The 17,319-nt window shown below is 37.5% G+C and overlaps 1 protein-coding gene across 3 annotated transcripts in view; it reads left to right on the top strand.

Annotated features, from left to right (window-relative positions):
- APP (amyloid beta precursor protein) overlaps nucleotides 1–17,319 on the top strand; it is a 258,874-nt gene that overhangs the window by 74,035 nt on the left and 167,520 nt on the right. For all 3 annotated transcript variants that reach the window (XM_058522959.1, XM_058522957.1, XM_058522958.1), the window contains exon 3: nucleotides 2,831–2,960. In XM_058522959.1, the coding sequence (XP_058378942.1) occupies nucleotides 2,831–2,960 (130 nt within the window). The remainder of the gene's footprint in view (nucleotides 1–2,830; nucleotides 2,961–17,319) is intronic.

Raw genomic sequence — 17,319 nt, 5'->3', positions numbered from 1 at the left:
GCTGCAGTGTTTTTGAAGAATAACTTTCTCAGTACCCACCCCCTAGGATTCTGATTTCTTCTTTTTTTGTGTTCTCATAACGTAATACCTCCACCACTGAATTTACCACCCTGCACTGATCAGTGCCTTATTTTTTTTAAGTTTTTAAAAAAAGAGACTTTATTTTTTAGAGCATTTTGGGTTCACAACAAAATGGAGAGGAAGGTGCAGAGATTTCCCATATTCCCCCTGCCCCCTCACATGCATAGTCTCTCCCATTATCAACATCCCCTACTAGAGTAGTACATTTGTTACAAGTGATGAACCTGCATTGATACATCATCATCACCCAAAGTTTGTAGTTTCCATTAGGGTTCACCCTTGGTGTTGTACGTTCTACGGGTTTGCACAAACGTATAATGACATGGATCCACCATTAAAGTATCATATAAAATAATTTAACTGCCCTAAAAATCCTCTGTGCTCCTCCTATTCCTCTCTCCTTCCCCCTAACCCCTGGTAACTACTGGTATTTTTACTGTCACCATAGTTTTCGCTTTTCCAGAATGTCATATAGTTGAATCGTCAGTATGGAGCCTTTTCAGATGGGCTTCTTTGACTGAGTAATATGCATTTAAGGTTCCTCCATGTCTTTTCATGGCTTGATAGCTCATTTCTTTTTAGTGCTGGATAATCCATTGTCTGGATGTACCACATTTTTTATCCATTCTCAGTGCCTTGTTTTTTTTAAGTGATTTATCTCAGGGTTGGGACTAGGGTGAGGTGAGTAAGGCACTCTGGAGTCAAGATAAATAATATTTTAATGCAGTGTTTAAAAAATCAAAATTAATGCCAAAAACTCCACAGTGAGCAAAATATCACCATTTTAAATAAAGACAGGATCATGGCAAGGCCTCTCTGCGTGTCGCTGACAATCATACACAAACTTCCCTATATCCATAACCCACACTGGACGTTATCTTCTCGCTCTGAAACCTGGTTCTCCCTCAGAGGCATTGCTTCCCCTGTAGCCATCTCAGGTAGAAGTTCTTTTCTCAAGTCTGTTAGCATTGTGCCTAGAGGTCGGGATGTCCTCCTTCCTCATTTTTACTTCCAAATCCTTCTTCCCTTCTCCTCCCTAAACTGTCCCCCACCCCAACTGTGAAATATGTTCTCTCAAACTAGATCCCCCCTCTCCTCTATCTGCTGAAGTCATCTGTAGACCTCTTTCCACCTTAGTGGCAAACCCCCTCAATCATTGAAGATTTTAGCTCCCCACCAACCGGGAAGATATTAGCTACTGGCTTTCTGTCATCCAGACAACTGCTCCTTTCATGATTCTTAAATAATTTTAATATCAACCTCGATGATCCTTCCAGTATTTCAGTTTCTCACTTCCTTGATTTTTATTCCTCCAGTAATCTTGCCTTTATCAGTCGTCATCAGCCATTCTCTTCATCGGTCATGTTATAGTCCTCTCAATTACCAATACCTGTAACTCCTCCACAATCTTAATTTCAACTCTGACCCTCCATGTACTACTCCTCACCTCCTCACTTTCTCTGGTACCTTTATGCCAAAATTCTGGAGCCCATACCAGGACTCATTGATGCCACAGCCTTTTAACAGGGCTTCACACCCTTCATGTTCTCACTTCCTTCCGCTTTAGATTTCATGGCCCATCATTATAACCATTCCCTTGCTTATGCCCTCAATTCTCTTATGCTTCTCTCTCTTCATTATCTGGCAACACAGTAACCCTGGTGAAATGTAAGATTTATGTAAAGGAAAGCCCATTTTAGAAATAAATTTTTATGTTTATATTTTTATTTCAAATATCTACTCATTACTGATAATTAGAAGTGATTTGATACTTCACAAATATATTTTAGTTGATCCAGTTTCACATTTCATTCCAAGTGCCCAGTAAGCACCATGATTTACTGAGAACAGTAATCAAAGCAAAGGGCTGTAGTTAGTTATCAAAGAAAGAGATTCATGAATACAGTTTTTTATCTAAATGACACCTGTAATAATGGCTGGATAAATTATTCTTATGTAAATTACTTTGAATAAAGAGAAGAATTTTTATATAGAAAGCTTGCTACGTGTCATATCCTGTATGTAAAATTGTTTACCTAATTAGTAAGATGGGGTGGGTTAAAGGCAATATTATAAGTAATTGAGTAATTAAGTAAAGGTATATCTACTATGACGTTTATTTAGGACATTACGGAATATAATTGTTACACCAGTTTACTTTGCATTGAAAATGACCCCGTGTTTGTAAGAGGGCCCCCTCCCTCTTTTCTATTTTTATTTTTTATTTTTTTGCTGAGGAAGAGTCGCCCTGAGCTAACATCTGTTGCCAATATTCCTCTTTTTTTGCTTGAGGAAGATTAGCCCTGAGCTAACATCTGTGCTAATCTTCCTCTATTTTGTATTTGGGTCTCCGCCACAGCATGGCTGTGGAGTGGTGTAGGTCCGCACCTGGGATCTGAACCTGCACATCCAGGCTGCCGAAGTGAAGCGCACCAAGCTTAACCACTACACCACGGGCCAGCCCCCCTCTTTTCTATTTTCTCTCCCCTGGAAAAATAATGTTTTAAGCCTGAATAGGTGCAGTAAAATAAAATAAAAGTCACATTGCTTTATGTTTTGAATGATTGATAGGTGCTTGTCACTTGCATCTTTTCTTTACCCTGAATTTCCTAAGCTTGATCAGAATCAGAGCAGGCTGGAGGGTTGGGGGATAGCAGTACCTTGGGATAAGAGCAGTGGTAGATCAGGTGCTTGCACATGCCAGCCACTGCCGCAGGTAACAATTTACCCTTTCTGTGTGTTGTCCCAGGTCTACCCTGAACTGCAGATCACCAATGTGGTAGAAGCCAACCAACCAGTGACCATCCAGAACTGGTGCAAGAGGGGACGCAAGCAGTGCAAGACCCACGCCCACATTGTGATTCCCTACCGCTGCCTAGGTGAGCCGGCCAGCTGCAGCCAGCCGTGTGGCTGGCATTGATTGCCCTGGCCTTTGGGGATGAAAAAGAAGGATGCTCTAATTGTGCCAAATACAGTCATGTGCCACATAACGACATTTTGGTCAATAACGGACCACATATACGACAGTGGTCCGGTAAGATTAGTACCATATAGGCTAGGCGTGTAGTAGGCTATACCATCTAGGTTTGTGTAAGTGCACTCTATGATGTTCACACAATGAGGAAATCACCTAACAACACCTTTCTCAGAATGTGTCCCCATTGTGAAGTGACGCATGACTGTATACAGACTTTTCCTTCAGCATATTGCCACTCTGTACTGGGCTATATTTTGGACTATTAAGGTAGCCTGTGTTCTGACAGTACAGGAGTAGTATTTTTGAATTTCCTGGCTCAGAATGAATTTACCCTGTGTGTTTATTAAAATTACAGATTCTTGGACCAGTCCCAAGACTGCTGAATGAAAATGCCTTGGTGGTGGGGCCCAGGAATCCTAATTTTACCAAATTCCATAGGCGAGTCTCATGTACGCTAACTATCTAGACTCGTAGAATTAGGGCCTTGTGTGTTTCTTCACATAGATGTCGCAGAAGAAAGAACCTAATGTGAAGCTCTAGCATTTTGCTGATTTCTTAAAAATCTCTTTGCTGGAACAACTGACTCCTTCTATTTGGCAATAATTGTGGTATTGGAGTCAGGGAATTTATTTTTTCTGCTTCTATCAAACTCGAGGAAACAGTTTGATCCCTGAGGTTTAAATGGGTATTTTTCTCACAGACCTCTAATTTTACTATAACTTTTTATTTTAAAAATTGAGTGGTTTCATGTGTTATCATATTTTTTTCCTCTGGAAACACTATTATACTCCATCTTTAATCTGACTTGGTTATTAGTCTCTTTCTGGTTATTTTTATCTAACCAGGCATTGTGGATATCTAACCAGTCATTAATCAGATAGCTAGCATCTAGATGTTTTCCACAAGTTTATTCATCAGTAAGATGTTTGTAAATAAGGACATAGAGATCTATATATGGAGGCTGTGGACAAATATTTCTCTACATTCCGATGACTTCTTGTAAAGACTAAAAGGGATCTTGAAAAAAATTAAAGTCCCAACAGCAAACTTAGAAAATAAGGGTAATGAAGATTCTAGAGATCTGTATAATGCTTGGTCAAACATGAGTGTCATAAGAGCATACTGATTACTATTCGTGCATGCACATAATTTGAGATATTGATAGAAAACACTGGGCATTAGTTTGAAGATTTCATCTGTGGATTTACTGCTCATAATGTAATTGATAAAGAAAGTGTGGAAAATCAGATTCATAAACGTTTGATAATTCAAGAGTTGCCTTATTCCTCCTAATTCCTTTTTCCTAAATACTTTACAAGGCCTCTCACCCTTCTGTCTCACTGGTCAAGAAGTGAAGATTTAATAAGATGAAAATAAGTAATGTTTAAATACTAGATAGAGAACTCTGACTTCAAGAAAATGTAGAGGTGAGCTGTTTCCAGGAATTGTGTATTTCAGAACAACTTAGTTGTTACACCAAGAGACCGTACAATTCAGTACAAGTTAGGAAGTAGATCACGAATCAGTTAAGATAATGATTTGTGTCTTTGGTTCTCACTTGCCTGTTCTATGAAATGTTTCAAATACATTTTCTTTAGAATCTGAGTTCACTGGAAACAGGAACTAGGTCTTTGGATGAGCGTTATTGCTTATGACACCTGATGTGACGCTCACAACATATCGTTTTGCCTAGATCTTCCAGCTTCATAAATCTATTTCAGAATCATGAGAATTGACTAAAAGGTGGAATCCACATTAAGACTGTAATTCATTACCATAGCACCACTTAGTTGTGACAGATATCCTTTGACTCCAAATCAATTGTATCCCCTCTGCCAGCCACTCTCCCTGCTCTGCTCCACACACCTCCCCGTCTTGGAAAAGCTCTACCCCTGTGGCACGAGTGACTTGAAACTCCAAGGGAAAAAACACTGTGAAAAGGAACAAGAGATGTAGATAATGTCTTCAGATCTAAATATGAAGTCTGAAGACTTTATGATAATGCTATGATTAACAGTCAAAATATTTGTTTTTATTGTGATAAACTGCTTTATGAACCATTTGGGGAAATTCCAGCCTGAGTAGTCTGACTTCACAGGCACCAATACCGTCAGCGAGGTTGGATGTCCGTCTGTAACTCACATAGGTTGTTAGTGGTAGAATCAGGAATGAAGCCCAAGATCTTTCGATTCTCAATCCAGTGTTCCTTATGGTATTAACAAAAGATTGTTTTACAGCAAATAACCACCTGATTTACAAAAATCAAATCATAGAGGAAAGACTGAATTGGAGGCAATAAATAACACCTTTTAAAAAACTCACAGCAGATTGTGTATTCATAAATTAGACAACCATGACCCTGGAACAGGATAAATCTCCACGTTGTAATGTTTTCTACTTTATGGTAGTAATATAGACAACATTCTTATATATTACTTGGTGCTTGAACAAAAAATTACTGTTTAGCATTACCATAAGCACCCTCTAACCTCTCTGGCTGTATCCAAATATATCCTTTACACAGAAGAGGTTATTTTACTGAAGATAATTCTCAGAAAGGAGATACCTAGAAAACAAAATAAGATTATCTTAAACATGAAGCATATTAAAATTCAAAACAAAGCTTGAAGAGAGAAAATTCCTGTTATGTCTAGCATGCAACCTTCTGGACTTTTCTATCAGATGCAGGATCCAGTGTTGGACTGGGTTATTTTCTCTAAACCATGTATTTGTCTTGGGCATACTTGCTCTGCAGTATCTTGCATTCCTTGGCTAGATGGAGAAAGTGTATTAGATTACCGTTGCCACTTTCTTCCCATGGAGCGGATGATTTCCCTTGAGAGTGAATTTGCGTTCTCATTTCACTCTTTGCTTTTGGTTGTGGCTCTAGAAAGACAGTGTAAGATCTGTGTTAATCATTTGAACATTTTATTAATTATCTCATGTGAAATTCAAGCATATCATTATCATTACTCAAAGAGAAAATATTTTCTTTGCAAAGCTTTGACTCCTTTCTTGCAAGGGAGTTGAAACTCCTCTCCATTTGAATGACTTCTCTTCATGGTGTAATAGATCCACTATTGAAACTGACACTTCTGCACTTGTCTGTCCAGTGAAGAGAAGGTACATTACGTAAAATGAATTACTGTTGACTTATGGGGATGAAGTCAGGTTAATAGCTTAATCCAAAATAAATAGAAATTAAAGAATTACTGCCTTAACAGAAAATTCTGTTCCGTTTTAGATTCAAGACTTTTCAAACATACAACTAGTAATGACCAGGAAACTATTCAGATATGATCAGATGAGAAACTAAAAGTATTCAGTTCATCTTCATTTTGATTTTTGTTTTAATAAAATTTTAGGATAAGCATACTTTGTTTTTTAGTGACTGCTTTTGTGTGAATTATGTACAGCTATCTTAATCCTCTTCAGTGTGAAAAGGATGTATTGGATATTCTGACAGATATTGTACCAGAGTAGTTTTTTGGATTTATGCCAAACAGCAATTCTATTGAGGCACATCATACAGCGCAACAATAGTCAAGAATGTTACATAAGACTTCACCAAATTTTAATAGGGGTGCCTTGCAGGACATTTGGTGCTGTGTAAAATGTCCGTAAGACATTCGGTCCATGCCAAAAGGTCCTTGACATTTGGTCCTGTCCAAAACGTCCATGAGCATATTTGGTCCATACCAGATCGTTTTGGACAGGACCAAATGTCAAGGACCTTTTGGCATGGACCGAATGTCGGTTGGATGTTTTAGACAGGACCAAATGGTCCTTCAAATACAAGGAAGTTTTGCCATGGACCAAATGTTTCCATGGACGTTTTGAACAAGACCAAATAAGACCACATATCAAGGACCTTTTGGCGTGGACCAAATACGCTCATGGATGTTTTGGACGGGACCAAATGTCAAGGACATTTTGGTGTGGACCAAATGTCTTATGAACATTTTGGATGGGACCAGATATCAAAGACCTTTTGGCATGGACAAAATGTCTTGTGGACATTTTAGACAGGACCAAATATCAAGAACCTTTTGGTATGGACCGAATATCTTATAAATGTTTGGGATAGGACCAAATTTCTGTGAATCATGGAGGTGGGGATGGGAGAACATTTTTGTTGTAGACTTTAAGGAGTCTTGTAAATGCCCAGATGACCCAGCACAGTAATCCATTGTGATAGCAAGTCAGTGTCTCTGGCTCCTCCAGTCCTCACTGTAGATCCTACCGCTTATGAAGTCCTGGGAGATGCGTGTGCTGGGGTTATATACATGTATACCATGGGAAAGATGCTTGATGAGCCGGGCCTCTGCACACAAGAGGGATGCAAATTCTTAAATAGTCTATATTTTTAAGGATTGTCTACATCATGCTCTCATATGGAATGACCAGAATCCCTAGACATTTCTTCTTCAGGGAAGGCTAATCGCCATCCTTGGAGAGACATCAGACTCCTTTTTATGTGGTCTTCCACGTGGGACCTTTGAATATGCCAAGTTAGTCATACTTCAAAACCAGTATATAGAGTCTGGTTCTCAACTGTGTAAAAAAACAATATGCATGGAAAAGAAGTCTTAGAAGTGTTTATCTCCAAACAGTGGGATTACAGGTGATTTAGATTTTATTTAAGCCTTCCTCTGTTAACTTCTGTAATAAGTGAATAGCTTTTATCATTAGAAAAAGATGGACTAAGAAATCAGTACATAAAATTCTGTATCCACCATCAGGTAGTAGTGGTTGAAAAAAAGTGGAAGGCTTGAAGGAACACGCAGAAGGATTGTCAACTTGTTTTATCCATGGATAGTTGTGCTTTATGAGCGTTGTACGGTAGGAATAACTTCTTAGGGGGAAATAGATTTTATTTTTAAAAACATCATGCTGCCAAATACCTCTCCATTCTTATCTTCGACCCAATTTAACGTTCCAGCTTGACTTGCTTTCTGAAGTTGAAAGTGTTGTTTTGTTTTGTTATTTATAAGTCAAATTTTAAAAAGAAAAATTTAGTGGTTTTTGTTGACTCCAATTCTAATTTAGTTTCATTTTCTTCTTTTAATTATTGTACCTGCTATTATGTCTTCTTTCTGGGACTTTTAATAACTTATATTTCATCTAGGGTAAGGACTTTGATAGCATGAATGATATACGTAGTTAAATATTTAATTTTGTTTATTTTTACTGCAGATAGATTTCAAGAGTCATTGAAAAACATGAGTCATTAAAAAGAAAACAACTTTTGAAAATTTGCTGTTATGCCCTGTGGGTGTGCTCTGTTGTTAGTGTTTTACTACAACAGAAAATTCATCAGCATATGTCCTCGATGACAGACATAAAAAGGGAATCTCAGTTTATTTGACATGATATTGTTCCAGAGCTTCTCAGTAATGCACTGACAGGTGACTAGTGGGGTTCATGGGCATCTCATTTGTAATACCCGCTAAAAATTGCAACTGTGTGTTAGAAACTCTCTGATTACAAAAGTAACACATGTTCATTGTACGAATTTTAGAAAATGTGACCACTACTAAGAAATAATAAACAAAACCATTTGGCTTCCTTTCAGTCTATGTATTTTTTTAAATATACGTTGTGCTTCTATTATTATTATTTGTGTGTGTGTGTGTGTGTGTGTGTGTGTGTGTCTGTGAGGAAGATCAGCCCTGAGCTAACATCCGATGCCAATCCTCCTCTTTTTGCTGAGGAAGATTGGCCCTGGGCTAACATCTGTGCCCATCTTCCTCTACTTTATATTGGACACTGCTGCATCATGGCTTGACAAGCGGTGCATCAGTACACGCCCAGGATCCGAACCTGCGAACCCTCAGGCCACCGAAGCAGAGCGCGCACACTTAACCGCTGCGCCGCAGCACTGGCCCCTTAACAGTTATATAATTCTGTGTTTCCTGTTTTGTGACCTGGTTTTTTTCACCTAATATTTTTATGATACTGTATTCGTGAAATTAAATATTCTTTGAAAGCACAGTTTTTAATCTAGCATTAACACCAGACACTATAATGTGTTTATTCCTTATTTTTGGCAATTAGGTTGTTTCCTTTGTTTTGTTGGGGTGGTTGTAAATGATGCTTAGATAAACATCATAGTAGATACATTTTATTCATTTGATTTTTATAAACAATTATTACCCGGAGACCTTGCAAATGTTATAGTTACTGTAATAAAATATATGTGCTATTTCATTGTGTATATTAAAACATGGAGGAAATTTTTAATACTGACTTGTGATCTGATGTTTAAAATAAAGATAGATACCTCTACATTTAGCTCTGATATTTTTTATTGATAATGAGTAAAAAACATTCATAATTTCTATTATTAATAATAAAGGGACTATTTAAAATAATTTTTTCTCTAAATTTCCAACTTGAGAAATAGTTGACTATTAATGGAAAAATAAATCCTGCAAAAATGACTAATAAAATATCTAATTTATGTGTTTATTGCATAGGTATTTATTGACTGTTACCTGTACTTGACCCTGGAGAAGGTGAGATGTGGTCTCTCCTTCAGAGTTTATAACCTAGGAGTAGGTACAGGTTTTCTAGCTGAGGAATTTAAGGAAGACTTGGCAGGAAGCAGTATTTGAACCAAGATTTCAAGGATGGGGGCAAGAATGGAGATGTATTATTTTAGGTATTTAGACAAAGGGTGAGCTAAGCCCTGAAGCTGGGACCTTAAAGGGTATGTATAGAACGTGGTTCACTGTTTTCAGAAAGAAGAGGTAATTGATCATTATAAGGGTAGTAGTTTTTAAAAAGCATTAGTGTTTTTTTCATTCACCTATAATAGATACTATTATGTTATCATTTTTAATATAACTAATTATTTTCAGGCTAGCATTGAATATATACCTCTTTTCTTTTACATAGATCCACATGGTACTTGACTTTTGTTGATTTGGCAACTAAGGTTAGAAATTTTTTGAGAGTAGGAAACATTTTTAAGCTAATAATTGAATCATTTAAAAAACGTGAATAGAAACTCAGGAAACACCTGCTGCTCTGGTTGCCATTTTAATATGAAATACCAGCACTGTTGAAGTTGCATGCATGTATTGTGGCTCTCTCCGAGAGATAGTGGGAAATGAAAATTAAAAAAAAATTGAAATTATTATGCGTACTCCGTACAAGTGAGTTATGATCCCCATATGTTACTGTTTGCTTTTATAATGAACAGCTAAACTCATGAAAAGCATATTCTGTTTAATTTCTTTTTTATTGCTTTTAGATTGTTTCCATATATAGAGAGACAGAGACAGACAGATGCTGGCATCCAAGAAATAAAAAACGTCCCCTGTAACTTAAATGTCACATGGTCACATTTTCACCTTCTTTCTAAATAAAAGACAAAAATGACTTTAGATTTAATAACATATCAGCTGAATAGAGTAGATATGTGTTGAGTTTTTAATTTCTCTCTCTGGATATTTGGGATTGGTACTGTTGTATCAGATCTGATGGTCTGAAACATTTACTTTTCTGTGCCAACCAGTGAACAGCTGCTTCCCTGTTACATCTGCCTGGTTCAGTCTTGGAAATTATTAGCTCGCCGTTTTAACATAAATCTAATATGAAGAACCGTAATGTTTCCAGCTAAACTCAAGCTGTGTCTTGTGTCACGGAATTTTCTTTTCTCCTGATGTAAATAAATGATTGAAAGTGATTATGCTGGGGAATCAGGAAAGAAATTGACTTTCGTCCAAATTCTCTTCTTCCTCTGGCAACTTCTCAGCATCTTTTTCAGGTGGTGTGCTGCTTGCCATCCCCTCCTACCCCCAGCGGAGACAGGAAACTGATTTTCCCTTTGGTCTTTAGAACTAATTTCTCATCATGTTATTTCCCAAAACAAATCACACACTTGAGACCCTTTCTTGATTTTGTTTACTGTTCTAGCTAGTAAATAGCTTTCCAAAAGGCTATAGTGGAAAATATAATTCGTATATGACAACTGTGCAAGATTTGGGGGATTTAGGGCTCCATGTTTTATGCCACGTGAATAATTGTAACCAGATGAAGAATATAAAATGTAAGGGAAAAATTGAGAGTGGTACAGACAACTATCACTAGGGTCTTTTGGGCGGGAGAGTAGCTTACACCCAACATAAAAAATAGAATTCACTGGGGGCCGGCCGGGTGGCGCAGGCGGTTGGGTGCGCGCGCTCCGCTGCGGCGGCCCGGGGTTCGCTGGTTCGGATCCCGGGCGCGCACCGACGCACTGCTTGGCAAGCCATGCTGTGGCGGCGTCCCATGTAGAGTGGAGGAGGATGGGCACAGATGTTGGCCCGGGGCCGTCTTCCTCAGCAAAAAAAGAGGAGGATTGGCGGATGTTAGCACAGGGCTGATCTCCTCACAAAAAAAAAAAAAATAGAATTCACTGAAACTAACTTACGTTCTTGCCATGAAACTCTAGCTTTCATTATATTTTAATTAGTGAACTACATTTAAAAAGTTGCATAAGTAATATGTAAAATTTATTAAACATAGACTTAATGCCGTCACTAATTATAGGAAATTTTTAAGGTTTTTTCCCAAGGAAAAGAACTGAGAAATGCTTTTTCGTGGACTTAAAAATTTTCAGTTTTGGGGCCAGCCCACTGGTGTACTGTTTAAGTTCATGTACTGTGCTTCAGTGGCCCAGGGTTCGCAGGTTGGTATTCCGGGCACGGACCTACACACTGCTCATCAAGCTATGCTGTGGCAGCATCCCATATACAAAATAGAGGAAGGTGGGCACAGATATTAGCTCAGGGCCAATCTTCCTCAGCAAAAAAAAAAAAAAAATTTCGGTTTTAATACTGTGAATTAGATACAGCATATCTTTATAATATCTCCCAATAGTGCTCATTAAAGTATCACTATATTTATTATGAAGGGAAGAGTTAATTATATCAAGAATACTGAAGTAGAATTAGGGAAAATAATTTTTCTCAGGTATTTTAATACATTTCAAAAAAGTAATTTGGTATTTATATTTAATGAGAGACTTGACTAAAAAGCATTGAGGAAAAAAGTATGCACCAAAAAAGCATCATCAATGTAAGAAATGACATAAAGATCACAGTGAATCTAAAACCTGAGCTAAGATGCATTTTAATTTCAGCATCAAAGGATGTTATGAAATTTTCAAATTTTAACACTTGACACAGAAAGCTCTCAATATGTTTTACTGGAGAATCTAGGGATAAATTGTCTTCTCTTTTTTTTTTTAATCACGGTTGTCACTGAGTGGCTTCCTTTCCCTCTCTTTCACATCCCTTGATAAATTTCAGCTCTTGCTGGTGATGTGCCCCAGGAGTCTTTTTTTTTCTGTCAGCGAGTCTCAGGCTTTAGCTTTGAAACCTGATGGTGAAGGGAAGTCCCCAGGCAACAGCTGTGCGCTGTCTGGAGAGCAGCCAGTCCAGATTGGGGAGGCTCCCAGGAGGGAGGTCTCCAGGAAAAAAATAGCACTGATGCATTACCTGATGGACCTGCCTGTACTTTAAGTGGTTTTAGAGTTCTGTTGCAGAGTAGATGAAGCAAATTTTTAAATTTTAAAATGAAGCAAAATTTTAAATGGCAAGTATTAACTTTAGAAAAAGAAAAACCAAAAGCTAAAAAATGACAAGTTGTAAGATAAAAAGAAAGAATATGTCGTTGTCCACATTTGAGCAATATTGGCATAGTCATAATGCAAATACCATATACATGATAAAACTATACTGGATGGGATGGTGGGAAGGGAAGGGGTGGGGTCAAGTGTGAAATTTCACCTTCCATTGTATGAAGACCTAAAATGGAAAAATCAAGAAAATAGCTATTTAAGCACAGAATTTAGAAATATGGGGGTATGTAGCAGAAGAGACAGCTGTATGAGATGGCAGTGAATGATTTTTATTACTTCTTGCTCTGGAGAAATTTATCAAGTAGGTCTATGGCAGGAAGAAGTTGAGTTTAAGGTTTCCAGGCATTTTTTTTAATCTAGAAAATTTCTTTTAAGATTAAAAGTTGCAAGTCAAGTTGCTGTTTAAGAGGTGTCGTTATTTAGCTCTCTGACTTTGAGTTGAATAAATCTAAACTGTGATTTAATAGAGCTGCACTTGTTGTGTGTTATATATCAACTTTACAAGATGATTGCTTTTTCTTGGGTGTAACTTATGACTATTCATATATAAAATTACTTTCATACCTATATATCATAATTTAGGGCAGAATTTCGCTATCTTAGATGTTGTCAAGGTTTGTAGTTGTGATCATTTTTACTCTGGAAACTTTAGTGTTAGGTGTTTGTTCAGGGACCCAAAGTCAACATGCTTAAAATTAGACTCCTCTTCCCCAGAAGTTCTCCCCTAACCACAAATCCATCTGAATTCCCAATCCTGATTAATAATCTACTTTATGACCGGACGGTATGGACTTTTATGTAAGTAAAATGGGGGATTTCTGTAAGAATAGGAGTTAGGGAGATAATAGTGTGAGCTGGAGCCTAGGGTAGAAGCTTCTTGAAAGAGGGTGAGGCATGATGTGGATCCTAAGGTGTATGTAGAGAAGATGAAGAGATATGAATTAGAAAACATGTATGGAGATGTTCTAAGGACAACAGTTTGTGTTGGTAGTGTTGGTACATAATGTTGGAATATTAGAATAGAACTAAGGTGGTTGATTATTTAAATTTGCAATAGTATAGAAATCACATTTTTTATTTGGAAGGACATTAAATTCATTTGATTATTATTTTATGTGGTGTCCAGAAAAATATCTGAACATTCAGTGTGGTTTTATTTATCTTGTATGTGTCATTAATATGCTAAAATCACCTCTAAGATATACTGCTTTCTTAGTCCTTGTTACAGGGTACATTCTGTGCCTCAGGATAAATCCTTTTATTAAATCAGTTCTTTTAATAGATGGTACAATTGGATTAGAGAAAAAACTGCTTATACTCTAGAGTAATATTTCCATAAACTGTAGTAACCTGGCAATACAGCTCCTCATCGTCATTTGAATTTTAATAGCAAACCCATAAGAGGGTAATAGATTGGGAGAAAGTTTTATAGTTAGTGGATTTCAGGGCATGATGAAGGGAAGGAATGATCATAGAGCTCTATTGGGAATAAACAGTAATGGTGCTGAAGACTAAGAAGGCTTTCCTGCAATGCCTGTAAATTTTTAAAGAATGTTTTTTGTCTGAAATATAAGCTCCACGAAAATTGGGACTTTTGTTTCATTCACTGAAATATCCCCAGACCTTCAAACATGTCACGGCACATAGTAGGTACTTACTAAGTGCATATCGAATCAATGAATTGAGGATGTAGCTGAATATCTTAAAAAGGAAGGAAAACTAAAAGAAGGAATAGCCTAGACACTAGGAAGGTGAAGGGCGTAGAGCAGCAATTTCACATTCCTAAAAGAATCTCTAAGATTATGGTAAATGTGATTTACTTATGTCAATATTGATCAAGAGAGGAAGGGCAGGTTTTATTTAACAACCAGGACGTAACATAGGAGTCTCAGATTAGGAAGAAACCAAGTTTTTTTTGGATCTAGATGAGAGCACATTAAACTCTTATCTCTAGGAAATAGAATCTAACCTATCCTACGAGTGTCTATTTAAAGCCAGTGTATACCAGAGGCATCTGTGTTTAGAGATAAAACATACCATTAGATTAGTTTAGGATAGTTTCATTATCCTTTGCTTTTAATTCTAATGATAAAGGATTGTTTTAACAGAAACCCACTTCTAAATATCATTTATAATGGTAATGGAGCTTAAAAACTTATTTCAGATTTTTATGTTGTACTTTAAGAGTTAGGGTCATATTTATGTATGCTAACCATTAATTCCTATCATATTTAAATGCCTTTATTAAATGATGAGATGAATGTGGTATTCAGTAAGTGCTTGATGTGTAGATATTAAGTACTTTCCTTCTAGAGATTTAAGTCTTTTTATGACATTAATATTGAGGGGCATCCTATTGATTTATTGATTACGTACATGTATTTTCAAGAATGTTACCCAGCTGGAGTTCCCCCTAAATCTTCCCCTTCAGTGTTAACTACTTTGCCAGAATATGGTACAACCTTGTTTTTATTTATTTCTCAAAGGGTTGGCTGTCACTGACGATGCCTTTCTTTATTACATGGTATCTTTATCAGCTCAAGATTGCTGGATTCCTGTGAGTAGGTCATGTGTCTCTTTCCTCATGCTTTATTGAAAACTTAGAATTAATTGTCAGTCAGGGACTTATGATATTCTGTATTCTCTAAGCATATTTAATGTAATATGTTCATGTCCAGTATGCCAAGATGTTATCCTGTGTTTTGTCATTTAAATAATTTGCGCTTATTTTTCTTTTTCCACCTGTGTTCTCCTTTTAAGTTTTTAGTCAAAATTCTCAGTTGAGTCTAGTTCATGGGCACCAATGCACATATTTTCTTTGGTAGATGCTGTAATCTGATTGTGTCTGATCTCTGACTTCATAAAGACATTGGTCAGTAGATCCTTTAGTACATTTCATGTATCAGTAATTTTTAGCCTTCTCATATTTCCCTGTTCATTAGAGACCCCTGGGCCCTCAACGTGAGTCACTTCACCCCATCTCTCTCTCTCACTTTCACCGTTGCTCTACCCATTCACAGCTGTGCTTCTTGATATGGTAGTCAGCCCTTCGTATTTTATCTTCCTAGCCTCCACCTCCCTCCACAGTCAGCTGTTATCAGGCATCCATCCCTTCAACTCCAGTGCATGAGCTCTTTGCTGGCTTTCCCGTTGTCAAAACCACCAGCACCTTTCTGTCCTCATTGTCTCAGTGGTCTCCACCCCTGTTGATCACTGCCTTCTCCCCACACCATTAGTACGCTGCCGCTTCTGTTTTTCTCCCTGCTGACTCTCATTCTCCTTCTTTGGCTCATTTTTCTGCAGCCTACTTGAGAAATTCTCAATATTCGTGTTTTATAGGAATCCTCCTGGGTAGTTCATTTTCTCACATTGACTAGGAAACCTCATCAGTGCAATGGTTTCCCAAAGGCCTGGCTTGATGATTCCTGAGTGATTATATCCAGGCCAGGCCTCCAAGTATTTATTGGTCATCGGACTCGATGTGACTCCCAGAGTGTTGATAATTAGTCTTATCCCTGAAGGGTGAAATTGTTCAGAGTCCTGCTGATAGTGCAGAGTCTTGGCTCTTAGCTTACAGGGATATTTCATCAAAGATGCAGGCCAGTATCAATCCCTGGTGAGGCTGGGCTTCTCAGGTTAAACAAAGAATACATGAGCATGAAATATGCCTCTTCCTTTATTGTTTTTTGTTGGTTTATTGGACTATTTGAGATAAAATCTGTTTCAGGCAAAGGATAAGATTGTTTTCAGCTTTTATTGAAGTCTCCTGGACTCTTGATTTCATGCATAAGAATTAATTGGATTTGAATGAGCTTAATGTAGAAACCCTGCTATTGATGCAGAAATACACCTCAGCTGCGCTATCACAATAATCAAGTGCTTTTGTTGTTGTTTGGTTTGGTTTTGCTTTTTCTGCCAATTAATGACAACTAATATGCAAGAATAAAATGAATCAAGGTTGAATGCCTAGGAAATATTCATGTATTCATTTTTCACATTTTTGAAGAAATGAGGATATACAGTTAAGCCTAATCCTCTCTTAAAATTTGACTTCAGGGGCCGGCCCTGTGGCACAGCGGTTAAGTGCTCGCGCTCCGCTTCGGCAGTCCAGGGTTTGCAGGTTCAGATCCCGAGCGCGCACCAGCGCACCACTTGTCAAGCCATGCTGTGGCGGAGTCCCATATAAAGTAGAGGAAGATGGGCACTGATGTTAGCCCAGGGCCAATCTTTCAAAATATATTTTTTTATATAGATGTGATCTCAGTGTTGGAATTAGCAACGTCCACTGTGAGGAGATCTTATATTTGTACTAAAATTTATAACTGGGAAGAGGAGAATTAAATCATCTGAAACCAAAACACGGCAAACTGTCCTAATGTGGGAATGTCAATTAAACAGCTGCCTAATGAGTCGAGAATGATAAGACGGTCTTTTCGAGTGCTCAGAATTCTAAGCAAATACACATAATCCCTATTATTTATTGTTATAGTGGATGAATGTTCATTTGCACATGTGAACTATTGTCAAAGACATCTTTTGTACTTACTTGATGTGACAGTTTACTGTCCCAAAGAGATGGCCTCTTATATATGGTCTTAAAAATACACAATTTTCTTAGGATTTATAAGAT

Source organism: Diceros bicornis, chromosome 27, assembly GCF_020826845.1.
Source record: "Diceros bicornis minor isolate mBicDic1 chromosome 27, mDicBic1.mat.cur, whole genome shotgun sequence".
Lineage (NCBI taxonomy): Eukaryota > Metazoa > Chordata > Mammalia > Perissodactyla > Rhinocerotidae > Diceros > Diceros bicornis.
The sequence above is the reverse complement of the archived record's forward strand: the minus strand, read 5'-3'. Positions and strand labels throughout refer to the sequence as shown.